Raw genomic sequence first — 19,027 nt, 5'->3', positions numbered from 1 at the left:
CCTGTGACACCCACTAACACCAATCATACTTTGGAGTCTGAGCTGGAGAATCAACCTGTCTGGGACAGCCTGCCATAAAAGTGCCCACACCTAGTTCCATCTGGTCACCAGGGTGCTTCTTTCTAACGATATCTGTAACCCCCATCTCCCCACCCCTGCGCCTCTGCGGTGATCATCTGAGAAGTGAAAGCTAAGAGGGAAGAGACGCTTAGGAGAGCAAAGGAGACAGGGCTGAGTGGAATTCCTAGCAGGTTCGTGGCTAGTGACAAGCTCTTTCCCCAGCCCCTGATGTACCTAGCCTGCAACAGGTACAGGATCATTTATACAGCATCAGTGGGGAGTCCCATGGGCTCCTTTTCCAGGGCTGGAGGTGGGCCTGGGCAGGGACTCTGTCCCTCTCACATACTGTGTCTGAATCTGTGGCTGTGATGGGTAGGGGGAGGAGGGGACATAAGGGGCCCACAGCGACTCATTAAGGTTTCTACCTCATCCCTGGGGCCTTTGGTGGCGTGAATGTGGTGCCAGGTGGATTGCTTGGCGCCTTTGCCCTTCCTAGAGACAGCAACAGGGCCCTGGGGTGTGGTGGGGAGTAACTGCCCCATAGGCTCCTCCAAAACCCTGGGGCTCTCAGACCAGCCCCCAGAAACATCCAGAGCCAACAACTACAAAAATAAAGCATTTATTTCCTATCCAAAAGTGAGCCCTGGGTGTTGGGTGGTAAGGGAGAGTTGGAAACCAGGGTGGGTTTGTGAGAAGTCAGGGCCCTGAGTGAGACCGTGTTGGATGTGGGAAGAACAGGCTTGGCTGAGGTCTGGTGCAGGGGGAGGGATAGAGAGTGCTGTGGGGACTGTTTCAAGTTGCTGGCAGCAGAAGAGACCACCTTCAGTGACAGCCTGCAGAAAGACAGAAACAGAGATGTTGACAGGCCCTGGCCCAGGGGTAGAAATAGACATTGCTGGGCCCAAAAAGCATCTGCTAGAGTAGAGGAACCTGGGAGGACACTTTAAGGCAGGAATTACAAACCCAAATACCTACAGAGACCAAAGAATTCAAATGAGGGAAGCTAGCCAGGTGTCAGGAGATGATCTCAAGAGGACAGTGGCCACTCAACACAAGTTGATTATTGCCAGGTGGAATGTTGGCCCAGGATTTGCCAGAACTCCCCACATTCTTTTAGAGAAATTGGAATATCTGGATATTTATGTGAACTCTCCTGATTTTTAGTGCTGGCAACTCATTCATATTTTGGAAAAAAAAAAAAGCCATGGGAACTGAAGACTACATATCCGGGGGTCATCGTTTGTTTCCTGTGTGGGCTGATGAATGAGGTGAGCCCCTTCAGCCTGGGCTGGTAGTGGGAGGTCTAAGGAGTCTCGGGTTGCTCGGATGCCAGCCATCTCAAACCTATCCCTCTCAAGGTGACACTGCTTCCAAGGTCTCTAGCAGGGCCCAGGGGACGGTGGGGGGTGGGGGTGGGGGCAGAGCTGGGACAGAAGGCCTCACAATATCACGAAGCTATCTCTGCAGTGGAATCTGCAATCTGTCCCTCTTGCCTTCGACACCAAGATCCTGCCTGCTCTTGCCTCAGCTTTTAGTTCCTGTGCTGGATTTGGGACCCTCCCTGAGCCCCCGATGTTCCCCCATACCTACCTGCCTCCGGGTCCTGGGGAGAAAGCAGGACATGTCATCTGCCCGGCCGAATCGGCACTGCATTCCGTCTCATGCCTCTTGGGTTCCACAGCCTCACGTGGCTCCCCTCACAGAGGGGAAGGACAGGGGAAGGTTTGGAAAAGGGAACAGGGTCAGAAATGACCAGGCTTTGTAAAAAAGTCCAGAGAATGCAGAGCCAACCAGACCAGCTGGTGGCTGCTGACCCAAGGCAGGAGGCCAAGGGGCCCAGCCCCTCCCTGGAGGGCAGGCAGCAGGGCCCACCCCAGACAGGCCTGGGCCCAGGGCCTGGGTCAGTGGAACGTGTCTGGCCTGGACTGAAAGCTCTGCCGCACGAGGCTTGGGGTCGGAGGTGAGGCCTCTGGCAATGGGGAGGGTCCCAGAGACTCAGGCTCTGAGGGGTAGGGGGACAGCGCGGGGGGTCTCAGGTTGGGGGGGGTGGCCCCCATCTCTGCTGTCCCCACACTGGCTGGGCAGTGGACCTCAGCGAGAGTAGTATCCTGGAGGCTAGGCGGTGGTCCAGATAGATAGGGAGAAATGCGCGGAGGCCTCAGCTGGGGACCAGGAGGGTCTGGGGGCCGAGCCGAGGCTACTGAGTGGCCCGGAGGACCCAGCCTGGCCTGTAGCAGGCCCATGATGTGTCGAAGCTCCCGGCTCAGCTGAGACACTTCCTGGTTGAGTCGGGAGATCTGTTGAAAACATAACAAATGGTTCCCCAGGTGCCACAGCAACCACGGCTCTCCTACGTGCACACACACCCCCACCCCCAGTTTACAAAACTCTCTCGCAGCCACTGCTATTCACCGCCATCCCCAGAAAAAGGCAGGGCAGGGGTTATCTTTGTCAAGATGTAAACACTCAGCCTCTTTCCAAAAAGGATTTGGGACATCGGCTATTGCTACACACCCCCCTCCCCTGCCTCACTTTTACAAGAGACAGAAAAATGGGCCTTGAAGAGGCCACAAAGCTGGAGGTGACAGACACAGGCTTAGTCTCAGGTGATCCCAGCACACACACTCAAGTGTGTCTATTCAGGGCTTTGCAAATTTCAGGGAGTAAAAATCAACTGAGAAACTTGTCGAAATGCAGATTCCTGGGCCCCAGCCCAGACATTCCAAATTGGGTGAGGCTCAGGAATCTGCATCTTAACGGTGCCCACAGACACTCATGTGTGAGAACCACCAGCCTAGAACTGTGACCCAGGCAGGACTGGCCCTCCATCTGGCTGAACCGGGGCCTGGTCCCGCCCCCAGCCCCAGGGCCCCGCCCAGCCCAGCGGCTGTCCTCCTGGGATGCCTCTGATGTTTATCAGAACCCAGGGAAGGTCCACTCCCAAAGGGTTGGGCCTGGCAGTGCCCTGGTGACAGCTCAGAGATCCCCAGGGAGGAGGCAGAGAGAGGCAGAGTCTTGCCATACAAGATCTGGGCTCTTCCTGACCAGGGTTCAGACATCAGGATCCAGCTCTCCCAGGGCTGAAGGCCTCTCCGCCTCCCTGTCCTCTGCCCCCTACGTTTGCTGAGCGTCCACTTCCCAGGGCTGGAGTGAGGAGAAGGACTTGGTAGGGGGCAGGTCCCTAAAGGAGAGAACCCCACGGTGGTGGAGGGAGGAGAGGCTTTCTTTACAGGCAGGAGGACCTGAAGCAGCTGGGAAGGAGCAGAAGCAGCAGTCACTGAGTGCTTACAGCGGGCCAAGGACTGGCCAGGCATGGGCGCGCTCTTATCTCATCCTTAACAACTCCGGCAAAAACATACTCTTTTCCCCATTTTTAGACAAGGAAATGGAAGTTCAGGGTCATTGTGGGACCTGCCTAAGGTCACCCAGCTAGTGTGAGTATGTGAACTCAGGACTCTGGCTCTAAACCCTGAAATGCTCTTCTATGAGGCACATCTCCCAAGATGCTCTTTTCCAAGGTCGGAGGGGAAGAGCCAGCCCCAACCTACCTCCTGGTTGAGCCTGCAGACCTTCTCCTTCATCTCTTCAGCCTCAGTGGCCAGTTCCTGGCTGGGCCTGGTCCCTGCCGGCAGAATGGGGTGAAGGGATGCAGGGTGAGTGCGAGAGCATGAGTCTGCAGCCTGGGCTGGGTCCCCTCCTGTTGCTGGGCAGGCAGAGAACAAGGGGATAGGGAGCTCTGGGCTCAGGATGATGGGAAACCCAGACTCTTCGGGATGGTTTCCAGGCCCTATAACTTCCCCAGCCCCTTCCTCCCACCCCTGTCTCAGCTCTATACACAGAAGCTTCTCTTTAGCACCTAAACACAGTATGCTCTTCTCTCCTGCCTTTATGCCTTCCAGCAACTCCTTGCTCCGCCTCTCAAACTCCTACCCAACCTTTAAGACCCCCCACAAGCATCCCCTTCTCTAAGAAGGAGAGTTAGGGGTGCCCTCTTCTCCTATCTCGAGACTTGTTCTTGTCTCAGTTATGGTACTTAACACCCTGTTCTGGAGTCATTTATCCGAGGACACCGCTGTGTCCCGCGCTGGATTGGGAGCTCGCTAAGGATGGAGGCCAGGTCTCATTTATCTGCATACGCCCAGCACAGAGCCCAGCGCATGGTCAGCCCTTACGACACGTGGAATAGGTGGATGAAGGGACGGGTGGATGGCGGGTGAAAAGGTGACTGAGAGGTGAAGCCTGCGGCTGGCCCTTACCTGCAGGAGGGGCCTGTGAGCAGGGCCGAGGGTGCTCAGGTCTCCTGCTGAACCGGAACGTAGGGGCCTCCGCTGTGCTTCCTGAATCCTCAATGCCATCCACTATCCTGGGATGGGGGCAGCGGTCATCAGTCCCATGGGGAGAGGGCAAGGGCCAGAGCAGAGCAGGCAGAGGGTAACTGGGGACAGCAGTGCCAAGGAGCTGGGGAGGAGCAGCGGTCAAAGGGGGTGGGGTTGCAAGTGTGGTGGATCAGGAAGGGCGGATGGGCAGATGGGGCAGAGACAGGATGAGCACTGGACGAGCACTGGTTGGAATGCTGGGGACAGAGCCCAGAGAAGGTTCTGGAAGCCAGCAGGGGTATGGGGAAGGCAGGGGAGGCTGGCGTCTCACCGGGGACTGAGGTCCGGAGGTCCAAAGGTTCCCAGTGGGGGAATGAGAAGCTGGGGGAGCTTCCAGGCAGCAGAGGCCCTTGGGGGGCCATGAGGGGAGGGGCTGTGGCCCCGGCCAGCCAAGGCAGGAGAAGGGGTTGGGGACAGGGAAGGGGAGGAGACAAGGGCTGAGAATGGGGGCAGCTCCTCGCCCAAGAGGCTGACCAGGGAGCCCCGGGGTCGTGCTGGGCTGAGGTTGGGCAGCAGGAGGGGCCGGCGGGGCCTAGAACCACCCCCAGACTCCACCCCAGTCTCAGCCTCCGTGATGGATGGCAGGGTCTTGTCTGAGGAGGAGCCAAGGCTTTCCGAGCGGGGCTGTGGGCAGAGGGCAGCTGATGTCAGGACAGTGAACAATAGGCCCCTTCATTAAACAACGGCCTTCACTGGCATTTGCTGCTTCCCCTCCCCCTCCCTTCTCCCTGCAGCAAAGGAGCCAAGGAAAGGTGCCCCCAGCTCCCAGACTCTCCCCCATGCAACCTCACCCCTACCCAGGAAGGTGGTGTTACCTGGGAGAGGCGAGGAGACCGGGAAAAGCGGCTGAGGCCCTGCAGGGACACAGGGGGGTTCAAGCTGACTCACACCTCCCCCCTCCCCTGCTGCAGCTCTTCCTAGTCCCACCCATCAGTGCTGTGGGCTCTGAGAATGTGGGGCCTTTCTGTGCAATGGAGTCAGAGATACTTCCAACTCCAACTCAGAGACGTCTGAGTGGTAAAGTCCATCTGAAAAGCAGTGAAAGACAAAGGCCCAGAGCCTAAGCCAAAACGGGCTCAGGACACATTTGGTGAGTGCGGAAGAGGAAACCCAGGGGATGATGCCCCAGTTCAGAGAGGGATTTGACAGAGGAGGAGCCCACGGTGGGGGGGAGGGGGGACTGTGTCCAAAGTGAGGGCCCTCTGAGGAGTCTGGAGTGAGGCTGAGGGGTGGCCAACAGAAGATGATGGGTCAGAGGAGTTGGAAGTAGAAGTGGTGAGAGATGGTCCATGGGGTTGGGTGATGGCCAATGGAGAAGGGTCAGGTGGGGGTGGAAGATGTTAAGCATGGAAGGGACAATGGAAGGGGTGCCTGGGATTGAGAAACGATTTTCTCAGGGGGGGAGGAGATGTGTGAGGCTTTCTTGGGCTGGGGGAGGTCTGCTCTGAAGGAGGGGACCTCAGAGGAGATAGAGGCCATAGGGGGTCTACATACATTGGTGTCAGAGCCCTGGCGCAGGTTGAAGGTGAGGTCCCGGGGCAGGCCAGCCCGGAAGGCAGCCCCGTACTCAGGATAGAGCCTCAGGACCTCAGCCAGCCCTCGGCTGCTCAGCTGCTGCAGGCCACAGTAGGTCAGTGCCTTCACGTCAGCGCTGGTCTTCAGCACGCAGCTTGGGCCTGCCCCTGACCCAGGCTCCTGCCCCGGCTCAGGGATATCTGCCCCAATCAGGTCCCCCTTCCCTGTGGGTAAGGGATGGGGACAGTCAGCTGGGGCAGAGGGACCAAGAGGATATCAGCAGGAGGTGGTCAATGGATTTGACGGATGGTCAGTGTGTTTGAAGGGTGGTCGAAGATGGATCAATCAATAGGATTGGTGGAAATAATCCATGGAGTTGGGAAAAAGTCAGTGGAGAATGACGGATGAAGTTGGGAGACAGTCAATGGGGGATGTCAGTATAATCAGTGGAGCTGGATGATCGGTGAAGAATGGCCAGAGCGGTCAGTAAAAGGGTAAAAGTCAATGGAGCTGAGGGTCAGTGGGAAGGGTCAATGGAGTTGGGAGATGGTGCAGTGGGAAAGGACCAATTGAGTTGGGGGAGAGTCACTGGGGGAGGGTTGATGGGTTGATGGCCAGTGGGATCAGGGGAGAGTCCAAAGATGTGGTTGAAAGAGGATGGCAGTAGGGTGAAGGGACCAGGAAAGAGCACTCCTCAGCAGGAATTCCACATATCCACTAGGGGTAACCCAGACCCTAGATTCCTGACCACACCCAAGGCCTCTGGGGCAAGGTTCTGGGGTAGGCAGTAGGTGGCGGTGGGATCCTCACCCAGGATGGCCAGCACCATGTTGTCTCGGAGCACCTCAAGCGAGCCGGAGCAGACGTAGTAGTGTGCCTGCAGGGCGTCCCCACGGCGCAACAGGTACTCGCCTGGAGCGCAGAACGAGGTCTTGATGTGCAGGGAGAGGGCCCGCAGGCAGCCCCTGCTTGCCGCTCCAAACAGCGGCAGCTGCAGGATCTCCCGATTCAAGTGCATAGCGATGTCAGCTCTCAGCTCGTCTGGGAAGTCACGCAGTAACTGCATAAGGGGCATAGGTCATTCTGGCCATCCCCCTACAGCTGCTACTTGAGATCTACAAATGTGCTGAGCTGTCTCCAAGGGGAGAGCTCCAACTTGCCCTTTGCTTCGAAGTGACCCATTTCTGACCTTCAGGAAGACCTGTGTGTGTCAAACCTCATTTTTGCTTGTGTGTGGACCTCCTAACCCAAGTTCTGGAGCAGAGACTAAGTCTCTTCCTGTCTGTCCACTGCCCATGACTACATGCAGTGGTCACTCACATGTCCTGGTTGCTCAACCCCATACAAGGACCAGCCCTGGTGGGTTAGCCTTTCAACCAGGAGTCAGGAAACTAGGTCAGCTCTGCCCCTAAATCCCTGTGGATGTGGGGCAATCCATTTGCTCTCTCTGGGCTTCCGTATCCTCATCTGTAAAGATGCAGGGTTACAGTAGACCTTGAACATTACCAATGGCCTTCAAGGAACCAAACTTTATGTTCACAGATCCATCCTCATCTTATGGAGCCCCTAGGCCACTTCGGCTTGCTGACCTCTCCCTCTTGTCCCCATTTCCTCCCCAGGCTCCTCTTCTAACTTCCCGCACTCTTCCTGCATCGTGACAACCAGCTCCATGACTTCTCTACTCCCGCGTATGGGTCTAGACCTGTATTTTCATCTACCTGTGGAGCAGCCCCCACCTGGATCTCCCAGAAGCCCCACACCTTCATCCTGGCCTAATCCTGGACTTTCATTTTCACCCCTAAGTCCAGCCTTCCTCCTGTGATGGCTCCATCACACACCTTTGCCCAAACAGGAACCTGGGACTCATTCTGAGCTCCTCTCCTGCAACCGCCTGATCATCAGGTCCCATGGCTCCTACTCTCCGAAACACCTCCTAGAGCCCCAGACCACTCACCAGCCTAAAAGTTTTGCAGGATAAAATCTAAATTCAAGGCCATCCATGAGCTGGGCTGGCCCGCCTCCCCAGCCCTGTCTCTTGCACTCCTGTCTCCCTCCTCCCTCCACAGCACTCACACACCCGGTCCTGAAGGCTCACTGAAGGACTTTCAGTTCCCCGAACTCGCCCTGCTCTTTTGCGTCAATGTTTCCGGACCTGTGTTCCTAATGCTCTTTCGGCCTGGAATGGCCTCTGGTAGCAGGCTGAGTTCCTTCTTGCCCTTGACAACGACCGCTCTTCTGTGCCACCTTCCCTGACTCCTCTACGCCCAGACACAATGTCCCCTCACTGCACCACCATCCCTCCGGCAGAGTCCTAGTCACTGCCTAATTATTTACCTGTCTGCGTCCCTCACCCCACTGGTGACTCCCTGAGGGCAAGGGTTGTGTGTCCCCATCTCTGAGCTCCCTGTGTCCAGCACAGGCGCTGGCCCAAAGCAAGCCCCCAGGAAATGGGGGCTGAGGGGAGGATGGCATTGGCTGAGGCCTGAGCTCCCTTTCAGCTCCCGTACTCTCTAGTGCAAAGGGAAAAGGAGGTGGATTCGGGTGGGTGTGTGTCCCCGCGAGCGGCCCCTCGCCTCCCGGGTCCCCGCGGGCCTCCATTCCAAACCCAGAGGGGTGGCGGCCCCTTTCCCGCTGCGGAAGCCCCGCGCACTACCTCGTTGGCGTCGATGCCGCTGTTGACGGCCCACGTGGTCTGGAAGGACTCGAGCATGCGCTGCTTGAGCGGCCGCGGCAGGCGGTGCACGCGGATGAAGTCCTTGAGGTCCTTCATGCGGCTGTGGTAGAGCGAGCGGCGCGAGTACATGCGCTGGATGATGGCCGTCACGTTCCCGAACACCACGGCGTGCATCAGCGCTGCAGCGGCGGCAGCGGGCAGCCCGTGAGGGACGGCCCCCCTCCGCCTCCTCCTGCGCCCCCGAACCCACCCTGCCTTCCACGGCTCTGGCTTCCGGGGGAAGGTGGGGCAGGAGAGCCACTGGGCTTGGGTGGGGGCAGGGAGGGGCCAGACCTGATGCTCCTCTCCTGCCCCCTCCCCCCCAACTAGGTCGTGAACTTGGGTTTCCCATCCCCTGGGCAAGAGGCTACGCCTTTTTTGTGGCATGCCCCCCAGGGCCAGCATGTAGTAGATGCTGAGGAAACGGCTATGAATGAATGCGCGACTGTCTGGCCGTGGGTGGACATCTTGCCTTCTCTGAGCCCGTTTCCCCATCTGCACGCTGGGCTTAGCAGGGCCACCCCGGGGCTTGGCAGGCCCGGCCTCACCGCCTATGAGCATGGTGCAGATGGAGAAGATCTTCTCCGCGTCGGTGTTGGCGCACACGTTGCCGAAGCCCACGCTGGTGAGGCTGCTCAGCGTGAAGTAGAGGGCAGCGATGTAGGCGCTGCGCCGCGACGGGCCGCCCGCCGAGCCATTGACGTAGGGCTCCTCCAGCCGCTTGCCCAGCTCGTGCAACCAGCCTGGGGGGTGGAGGGAGGCAAGGAGCAGCTGCCCTGACGGGTGGAGAGCTGGCTTTCCCTGAGCTGCCGGCGCTTGACCTTGGGCAACTATTTACAGAGGCGAGGGGAGGTTTGCACCCGCAGGCACAGGAAATGTGAGGAGCAGCCCGGGCCTCGGACTCCCCACAGTGAACTGGTTACAGTTGCAGTAACCAAGGCTAAGCTGCTGAGCTGCTGACTGTTTGAGGGGGGCCCTTCCAACTCTCTAATAGTTTATCGAGCACCCCGTGTACAGGGTGCTGGCACTTGACCCGCCAGACATTCTCTCTGCCCTGGTGGAACTTACAGTCTGGAGGGGAAATATACATGAAATAAATTGCAATAAATTGCAGGTGGGCAGTGAGCTACTAAAAGGGACGTATAGGGCATTCCAGGAGCCATATGGGTTAGGGAGAGCCAACCCAGTTGGGGGGGGAGGGTATGGTTCCTGAAGGGCTCCCTCAGGACAGAGCATTTTAGTGGACATTGCAAGGAATAGAATAGTCACTGAGAGGAAGAAGGGAGGGAGAGGATTCCCCAGAGGAAAACATGTTCAAGGCCGTTGTGAGAAAGCTGGATGGAGGCCAGTGTGGCTGCGGCACAGGGCGCAGGGGAGAAAGGGAAGCCAGGTGGGGAGAGAGAAGGCTGCAGGGCTATGCAGGGTGTGGACCGAATGCGGACTTGATTTGAGGGCAGTGCAGAGCCACTGAAAGGATCCAGGCAGGGTACTGCTCCCTCTGCCCCAAACACCCTCCCCACCATCAGAGTGTTTCCTGTACTGTTCTGATTGCCTGTCCCTGGTCTGGCTCCCCTGCTAGGCTGTGAGGTCAGCCCAAGGCAGACCCCCGGTCTTCAACTCAGTACTCCCACACCTGACCGGGAAGGAGCTCAATGCACGTTTGTTGGATGGAGGGAAGCCTCTGGGGTGGTGGGTGTGGTGCTGGGGAACGCATCCGCGTGGGGGCCTGGGTGGGCAGGGCAGGCAGATGGGTGTCAGTGAAAGCCTGGGGTCGGTGGCTCACCGATGTCCCAGAGCAGCGGGTCATTGGCCTCCATCTCCCGGCGCCCGATGACGTACCAGACGCAGGCCATCCAGTGGGCGAGGAGTGCGAAGACGGACATGAGCAGCGTGAGCACCACAGCGCTGCACTGGGAGTAGCGCTCCAGCTTCTGCAGCAGCCGCAGCAGCCGCAGCAGCCGCACTGTCTTCAGCAGGTGCACCAGTGAAGTCTGCGGGAGTGCGGTGGGGGAGGCTGTCAGCAGGCACACCTCCTTGGAGCCCCCACGGCCCCTCCCAGCGCCTTGTCACCAGATGCCCTGGAGCCAGGGGAAGCTGGGGCAGGAAAAACGGCCCTGCTGTCCTGAGAAAGTGACCGGGGAATGCAGCGAGGAGAGAATAATACTAACACTAATAAAGGCTAACACTTACTGTATGCGTACTTGCTTGCTTATATAAGTACTTGCTATATGTGTCAGGCACTGGGCTAAGCATTTATAATCCTCATGAAAAACTCACGCTTTCAGTTCAATTATCATCATTGTTCCCGGCTTGCAGATGAGTAAACTAAGGCTTAGAGAGGCTAGTGATTTGCTCAAGGTCACACACTGGGACTTCCATCTGAGTGGCTACCCAAGTCCATTTTGTGCCGTGCTGCCTCTAGCACCGTAGGCTGGTGAAAAAGCAAGTCCTGGTCAGAGGTAGGGAACGATCTCTGGCCCCTGCTTGATGCCCCCAAAGTCCTAGGCACAATCAGCTATGGACAAGAGCTGGCTGGTGGCAATGAGAGCATCTGTGAGGGGAGCCATCCCTTGAGACACAGAAAAGCAAGGGAGAGTGGGAACAGGCAAGAGGCCTGGGGACTGGGGAAGGTTAGGAGCTGTTCCCAGAGAGCACCATGCTGGAATGTTGAGGGAAGGAGACCAGGAACTGAGGGAGTCTCAGTTTGAAGGCTTTGAGGTCTTAGCCCTTGTGGGGCTGGGTGGGGGTTGACGGAACTACCGGCACTAGTAAGCAGCCTGTAAGTGTTACCAATATTACCACCATGACTCTTTTCACTGTGGTCATTAATGCTTCAATTGGCCCTCCAAATTTTAGTGATGAGGAGAAGGTACGCTGGGAGGGGGATGCTTGGAAGCAAGGGCTGGGGGCTCTGGGGTAGCGCCTGGGGAACTTAGTATGAAGGCCCTGCCAGAAGCCTCCAGGAGCATCCCCCATAGTCTTGGCCCTATACAGCTCCTGAGCCACCTCCTGTCCTTTTCTCTAATTTTAGGTGAAGGAGCTGGAAAGGAGGTGGCCCTGCTTCCCCCACATGGACCGTCTCCAGGGCTTAACGCCTGCCCCCAGCTCCCAGAGCTTCTGCCTCCAAACTTGAATCCTTCAGGGCTGCCTCTAGTCACCTGCCCCTGCGCCCCACTCCCTTGGGGCCCTCCTCCCCTTCTCCTTGGACCAGAATGTCCCAGGCCTGGCTCCTTCCACTCCACAGCTCTGCCAGTGCCTACTCATCCTCTATCTTTGCTCTGCCTCCCTCCAGCCCAGCACTGCTCCTCCTCATCTCCCCTTATGCCACATCATCCCCTCGGGGGCCATGTGTTCCTGGGAAGCGAGGTGGTATGATAGAATGAGGAATAGACTAGGAGTCTGGAGACCTGGTTCCAATCTCCTGCCTGCCACTGCTAGCCGTGTGACCTGCGGCAAGACGCTTAACCTCTCTGAGCCTTCGTGTCTACCTCTGAAGAAGAGGATCTGCCTTGAGGGGTTACTGTGAGACTCCTGTGGGATGATGTGCGTGAAAGGACTTAGTAAATGAAAGGTGGTCCTGAAGGTACAGGGGAGGGAGACTGCCTGGGAGGAGGGACAGGGGCCTCTCTGCAGCTCTCCCTCTCCCCAAGAACAGCTGTCTGCCGGTGACACAGCCTGGTGGGCATGGGATGGGAGAGTGCGCTCACAAGGAGGGGTGGGTAGCTCTGCTCAGAGTGGCCAGAGCCTCAGGGCAGACATACACACATGCACGTGTGTGGGAGCGTGCACACACGTGTACGCAGCCAGGAGAAGAGGCCCACAGCCCGTTGGCGGCTAGTTAAATCCGGCTGCGTGTAGGTGGTTTCCTGCTATAGCTGAGTGTGGCAGAGAGAGGAGCGCACAGGGAAACTGCTCTCCACCTCCCCACCCAACAGCCAAGGGAGTCTGGGGACACAGGGTGGGACTCCCTCACCCTGGACTCGACAGCACCTACTATCTGCTGGCTGTGTGCAGAGCTGACCACCCAGGGCATCTCCAGGCAGTCCCTGGGGAGATGGGAGGACCCAGGTCCTGGCACTCTGCCTCCAAACCCGCCCCACAGCCTCTACCTCCTTGTCTTGGCTTACTATGCTCCCCCCAGATGCTCCCTCCCCAGCCCCTGCCAGCCAAATCCTGCTCTCTGTCTAGGGTCTACCTCTGCTTTAACTCCCTCAGGAATCCTTCCCAGACCACCTGAGCCTTATTCTTCCAGCTGGGGTGCTTTAGCCTCCCAGGTGCTGGCTAAATTTCTGATCATCAGATCATTTTCACGCACGCCCACTTTCCTGCCTGGAACTCCGAGATCAGCTAGCTCCAGGCCCAGCTGCCAGCAATACCTGGGCCCCATGTTCATCTCCATTCACCTCTTCTGTTCCTGCTGTCCCCTCCAACAGTCCTGCCCCCTCACCAGCTTAGCTGCCTGGAGGCTGAATCCTTGTCCCTTTTCCCCACAGTGACCATGCTCCACACAGTGCTTTGCAGACAGCTAAATGCTCATCAGTTGTTTGTTAAATAAAAATGTGAAAAGTACCACTCATTTGGCATCAGACCAACGCCGCCTTGGTAGCCCTAGTTAGCTTTTCATTTGTCTCAGCTTCCCTCAGTGACTGTGAGCCGAGCTCCCCAAGAGCACAGACCCTCCCAGCTCCTCTGAGCAGCTAGCATGGGGCTCTGCCCACAGCAGGTGCCTGACAACTACTTGCGGATGGATGGATGGATGGATGGATGGATGGCAAGGGCTGAGTCTGGGTTGGGCTCGGTCCCTTCATGGGAGAGGCTGTGCTGAATTTGGGAGGCTGGGCTGCAGGGTGGGACAGGGGTCACTCACCACGGTGATGTTGAAGACATAAAGCAGGTCAAACGGCAGAGCAGCAATAAGGTCAACAAAGAACCAGGTGGCCAGGTAGTGAAGGCCAATGGAACGAGGAGCAGAGACCACCTGGCCGGACTGGGACACATAGGTGGTGCGGAAGTTCAGGATGATATCTGGGGGTGCAAGAAGCTGTTACTAGGGGGCTTTGGCCTAGAAACTCAGGTTAAGGGGCCAAGGAACTGAGTAAGCTGGGAACAAGTCTGAGACCCGGAAGGAAGTTGGAGGTAGGAATGAGGAAGACAGGTTGGACTTCTGGCTGCTCTTTAGGGAGCAGTGGTCTAAAGGCTAAAGGGGTCAGGGCTCAGGGCACATGGACCATTAGGACTTAAAGACCCAGAAATGGTTGGGCTCTGAATGTCTGGGTCCTGCAGGCTCAGGCTGGAGTGAAGCTTGGATGAGTGGGTCCCCCCAGCCCACCCGCCAGAGTATGTGGGGCAGAGGGTCTGACCCAGGATGAAGAGCATCTCCACGGCGATGTCGCTGACAAGGGTGTGTCGGGAAGTGATGGGGGTGTCGTCATCGCCCAGGAAGCAGACATTGTAGGGGACGGTGACCGCAACGTAGAAAGTGGCAAGGAGGATGAGGCCGTCCCACACGGCCTTGGGGACGCTGTAGTGGAGGAGGAGGCAGCGGGACCCCCCCACGGAGGCCACCTTGTACTCGGGGACTGATGGCTTTGGCTCAAACACGTTCTAGGGGGAGAGGGGTGGCGGTTGGGGACATTTAAGGGAAAGGGGAGCCAAAGCTTAGGGAAGGGAGAGGCAGGGGAGGGGGAAGGGGGGAGTGGCGCTGCAGGCATGACCAAGAGAGGAGATAGAAGGTGCGAGAGGGGTTCAGGGGCTGGTGCCTGACATTTCCTTTCTCTGCCAATCTACTGCTCAGGCCCCCTTTTGATCAATCATGTTTTGTGGGGGGTATTTATAAGGCTTGACCTTCACCCTGCTTGAGAAGGTTATCACAAATCAGGCACATGCCTTAGACCCCCCCCCCAGGGGTCACCAACTTCTCCCTCAAGTTTCACTTGGAATCTGGGGTCCCTGTGGGGGATGAGGATATCCCCGAGATGAGGAGGCTGGCACAGCACACCCCATTCTCTGTAGTCCCCACAAACTACACAGAGGGTTGGAGAATTGATCCCATGGCTTTTTCAGGGTCCTAGGGCTAGATACCAGGACCCCAATGGGGTCTTTCTCCCTAGAACCACAGTTTGTGATTTCACCCCCCCCCCCATGAGGTAACGCTATCATTCAGAGGTGGGTGATGTAATTGCTGCTAGATCCTGCCCTTATGACATTGTCAGAGTAAAGTAATGTCAATCTAAGGAAGCAAGGGAGATGGGGTTGGAAAAAGATGTGAGGGCACATGGGACACAGCAGAGAGTCGTACATTAGAAATGGGTGGAGGGAGGAATAAGCCACTGGAGGGAGATCAGACAGACAGGGAGACATGAGCAAGGGTGCCTCAGAATCACAGCTGAGAGATGTTGGGGCAGAGATAGGACTCACATTATTGGTTTTCATGCCTCCCTGGCGCCGGCGGCCAAAGTGGCCAGTCAGCCGGTGTAGGACAGTACGGCTCTGCCTCCTGGCAGATCGAAGTCTCGAGCCAGCTCCCCTCCTGCCAAGGGAGTTTTCTGTTGGGAAGAAGGGTGCAGAGATAAGTAGGGGCACACCCCATGAGGCCAGGTAGGAAGACGTCTTGTGTGACCTTCAGCAAGGACCTCTGACCATTCACGCCTCCTTCCCAGACCTGCAGTTACCATGATTACTGTCCCCATGGCCTCCTGGGGAGCCAAGTCCTGGGCCTCCACTCTGAGTGATGTCTTTGAAGGAAAAGAGGAAAAGCACGACTTCTCCCATCTCATTCTTGATGGGCATCATGTCCAAGAGGCACCAAAAGGCCGAGCCTGCAGATGTGGAAAAATGGAAGTTGAGGGTGAGCATCCCCTGGTACCCCTTCCCCCTGAATCACCCAAGGTTCCTGGGCATGGTCAAAGGGCTTGGCAAAGGTTTAGAGATGGAAAGAACGCCAGAGATCATGTCAGCTGATTCCTTCCCTTCCTGATGGGAGAAGTAAGGCCTAGAGAGGGTCAGGGATGCACTCAATGTCACATAGTCAGCTTGTGGCAGCGTGGGACCAGCACCCAAGCTTCCACCGTGCCAAGTGGACCCTGTGTATGGCCCAGGATCTGCGCAGAGATGCAGGGCGGGCCAAGCCCCCTTACCATCCTTTCGGTAGAAGCAGATTTCAGCCCGGTGCTCCTGATGGCCCTCCAAGGCCTTGTGCAGCCTCTGCAGGGCTGGCTCACTGGTCTCTGGACCGTAGAGGAAACGGCAGCTGCAGGTTTTCTGCATGACCTCAGTGCGGCCGTAGCCCGTGAGTTCACAGAATCCGTCAGAGCAATAGACAATGGGAAAGCCCCGTGGGCCCTGTGCGTTGGCCAGCAGGAAGTTGCTGTCTGTGGGAAGAAGAGGTCAAGGTTAGGTCAAGGCCAGGAGGGGAGCTTAGCTTCAAGGTGGGCAGTACCTCCCCCAAGCTGTGGTCAGAGGTCACAGAGCCAGAAGGTTCCCAGGCTTCCATGTGATTCCTGGATTCCCTTTGGGATATTCTGTAATGAGAGTAAGAAGAGATAGAGCAAAAGGACAAGGACTTAAGGATGGCCTGGAACCAGGACAAGGACCACTGGTGGGCTGAAAAAGGTCATGCGGTCCTTCCCCCTGCCTTCAAGCTGGTAAGCTATTATAGGGGAGCTACAGTAGTAAGGTTATGGGCTGCAGCACAACACCTCGCCACTTTCCAACTGTAGCCTTGGACAATGGTTAATGAACTCTTCTGTGCCTCTGCTTTCTTATCTGCAAAGTGGGGCATAATATATCTTCCTCACATGGCTGTTGTGGAAGTTACAAGAGTTACCTGGGGAGAACAAATCCTGGCACATACTAAGTGCTACACTGAGAAAGTAAAACGATACCCCCACATTCCCACAGCTTTCAAAACACATGCACGACCGCTATCCTGTCCTTCTATTAGAGAGTAGACAGGGCAGAGATTCTGGTGATATCACACCCATTTTATTGATAGGAAATCAGAAGACGGAGATTATCCAAACTCACAAATCTCTTCTGTTGGGGGAAGGAGACAGTGATGAGCAGTGTCCTCATTCTCTGCCTTCCAAGAAAGGTCCTCTTTTTTAACATATCTTTAGGTAATTTCAGGGGGTCTGTCCCAGTGCTAAAGTCTGACAGCATATTGGGCAAGGAAGATTTTAGTCCAGCAATCCCAGGAGCAGAACCTGAGCTGGCTTCCTCTGGCTCCAATGGGCAAAAGCCACAGGGGGCTCTGTGGGCCATCCAGGGGCAGAGTCTCAGCTGGGGGAAGGGGCCTGAGACACCACCAGTGCAGGGTGCTAAGAGGGTTGAATGTGTGGGGGTGGAGAGGCTGATGGGGACTGAAGGTGCCTGGGAGGCTCTGGGCCCTGGGCAGCAGCCTCCTTCTTCCATCCCAGGGCCCGTTGCCCCGGTGATGGGAGCTATGGAAACAAGGGAGGTGTCTGTGGGGGGAGAGTGGGGAGGCGGCTAGGGCCCCGGCGGCTCGGTTTCCGCCCGCGGGTATCGCTCCCCCCACTTTCCAGATACTGGCCAGAGAGCCCGAAGGGGGCAGGGGGAGATCTCTCTTCTCCAAAGTAGGGAAAGGGAAAGGCGGGAGAAGAGGCTGGGAAGGAGGAATGTGGCTGTCCAAGGTGCTGAACCTGGAATCCAAACTGGGGGTGGGCGCGCAGAGAGTTCCTTCCGTCACACGGACCACCCTCCTCCGCCTGCCTCACCTCCCTCAGACACAGACGCGCCAAGATTTGGGGGCGCGTGACCTTAATCCAAGCTAGGTGCTGCTGAAGTCTGATCTTTTTCTCTTTCTTTCTTCTTCTTTCTTTTTTCTTTTTTTTTCCCCTGGAGGAGGGAGATGCTGGAGCCTTCTGGAAGTAGACTCCAGAGCGCCTGACCACTTCGTCCCACCTCTGCGTCTCGGATACCCCCACGCACGCCCCCAGCAGAGCTCTGCCTGGGAGCCGGCGGCTGCCAAGGCCTCTCCTCCGTTTTGCGGCACAAAAAGCGTTTCCTGACTCCAGTCACACCCCCAACCTTGGCCCCCCGCACTCTTGGCCCTTTCCCCGCCTCCCTTCGCACTGCACTCCCAGTCCTGTTTCTTTCCCGCGGCTTCGGGAGTTCCTAGACCGTCAACTCCACTCTCGTTGCCTCGGGTCTCACCACATCCAGTAGACCCGCGCCGGCGCCGAAGCTGACTTGGCCCCAGCTCGAACACCCAGCCCCAGCCTCGCCCCACTCACGCGTGCCGTCGAAGCGGGTGGCGATGGTGTCCAGAAAGGTGTTTTGCGGGGCCAGCAACCCCTTCATGACCGGCATGGCCTCGGGGCTGGGGTTCGAGGCGCGGCCCTGGGGGGCGTTCAGCGCGGCGGGGAGGGAGGGGGAGCGCTGCCGGCGGGGCCGGGGCGCCCCATGCGCCCGCCTGCCTCCTCCCCTCCTCTCGGCGCCGCCGCCACCGCCGCCGCTGCCTCTCTGCTCTGAACCCCGCAGCTCTCGGCTCAGCTTGGCGCCGCCTCGGTCCCCCCACCTCCCCACGGGCCAAGTTCTTTCCCCCGGGCTCGGCCCGCGCCCGCCACGTGGCCCGCACGGGGAGGGGCCGCCAGCGACACCCTCACCCTTCTCCGCGGCCCTCCTCCCAGAGGGGAGCGGCCCACGCGTGTCTCTCCCAGAGAGAATTCGGGACACGCCCACCTGGAGCCGAGACCCAAGAGGTGGGGCGGGGCTTGCGTGGCAGACACGCCCTCTTCCCGGGTGGCCACGCCCCCACGCGTGGTTCCCCGGCGACTCCCTGTGGCTCCGCCCTGCGGGTTTCCCCGCGCACCGCCCACGCAGGGACTGGCGTTTGGTTCACAGTGCCGCCTGCTGGAGTTGGGATATTTCGCAGCACCCCAGTTTCCTGCGCTCCAGCATGGGACAACAAGGGTTAAAGAGACTAGTTTTGCCGGTGGGGGATCGGCAGGAAGGCTGGGAATTCAACTTCTAGAATGGCTTAACCCATTGGCTGAACCCCAATCGTGCCTCACTTTGAATTGGGCACCCTGGCGAGTTCTGCCTCTGAGTGCAGCGGGATGGATGAAAGAGCTTTGAAGTCCATGGGCTAGAATGCCAGTTCTGCTACTCACTGATTGTGTGACTTAGCCTCTTCAAGCCTCACTTTCCTTATCTGTAAAATGGAGCTCATAATTTTTACCTCATGTGGTTTTGAGAATTTAATAGCATCATGCATGTTTTTGGTACACAGTGTGTTGGAGAGCAATTTCTCTCTTCCTATAGTCTTGATTTAACCCTCCTCTCTGCTACCGTTCAAGTGGGAAGAGAGGCTGGAGGCAAATTGGGGGACAAGAAAGATAGT

At 57.6% G+C, this 19,027-nt stretch overlaps 1 protein-coding gene across 1 annotated transcript; it reads right to left on the bottom strand.

Annotated features, from left to right (window-relative positions):
• Window positions 1-1,961: 1,961 nt before the first annotated feature.
• Window positions 1,962-17,994, bottom strand: KCNH4 (potassium voltage-gated channel subfamily H member 4). Its single transcript, XM_026512815.3, has 16 exons — window positions 17,919-17,994; window positions 15,801-16,034; window positions 15,336-15,482; window positions 15,082-15,209; window positions 14,025-14,268; window positions 13,532-13,689; window positions 10,448-10,655; window positions 9,213-9,407; window positions 8,605-8,804; window positions 6,762-7,011; window positions 5,931-6,175; window positions 5,252-5,290; window positions 4,708-5,060; window positions 4,317-4,423; window positions 3,609-3,682; window positions 1,962-2,357 (listed from the first exon to the last, which is right to left on the bottom strand). The coding sequence occupies exons 1-16, from the start codon at window positions 17,992-17,994 to the stop codon at window positions 1,962-1,964; spliced, it is 3,054 nt and encodes a 1,017-aa protein (XP_026368600.2).
• Window positions 17,995-19,027: the final 1,033 nt, after the last annotated feature.

Source organism: Ursus arctos, unplaced genomic scaffold (genome assembly GCF_023065955.2).
Source record: "Ursus arctos isolate Adak ecotype North America unplaced genomic scaffold, UrsArc2.0 scaffold_24, whole genome shotgun sequence".
Lineage (NCBI taxonomy): Eukaryota > Metazoa > Chordata > Mammalia > Carnivora > Ursidae > Ursus > Ursus arctos.
The sequence above is the reverse complement of the archived record's forward strand: the minus strand, read 5'-3'. Positions and strand labels throughout refer to the sequence as shown.

Excerpts from the sequence above, each read along its gene's own strand:
- KCNH4 (XM_026512815.3), bottom strand. The coding sequence starts at position 17,994 with ATGCCGGTCATGAAGGGGTTGCTGGCCCCGCAAAACACCTTTCTGGAC. Across the intron at positions 14,269-15,081 it reads GAGGCATGAAAACCAATAAT|AACGTGTTTGAGCCAAAGCC; the intron begins GTGAGTCCTATC and ends CTCTCCCCCTAG. Across the intron at positions 2,358-3,608 it reads TCTGCAGGCTCAACCAGGAG|ATCTCCCGACTCAACCAGGA; the intron begins GTAGGTTGGGGC and ends TGTTTTCAACAG.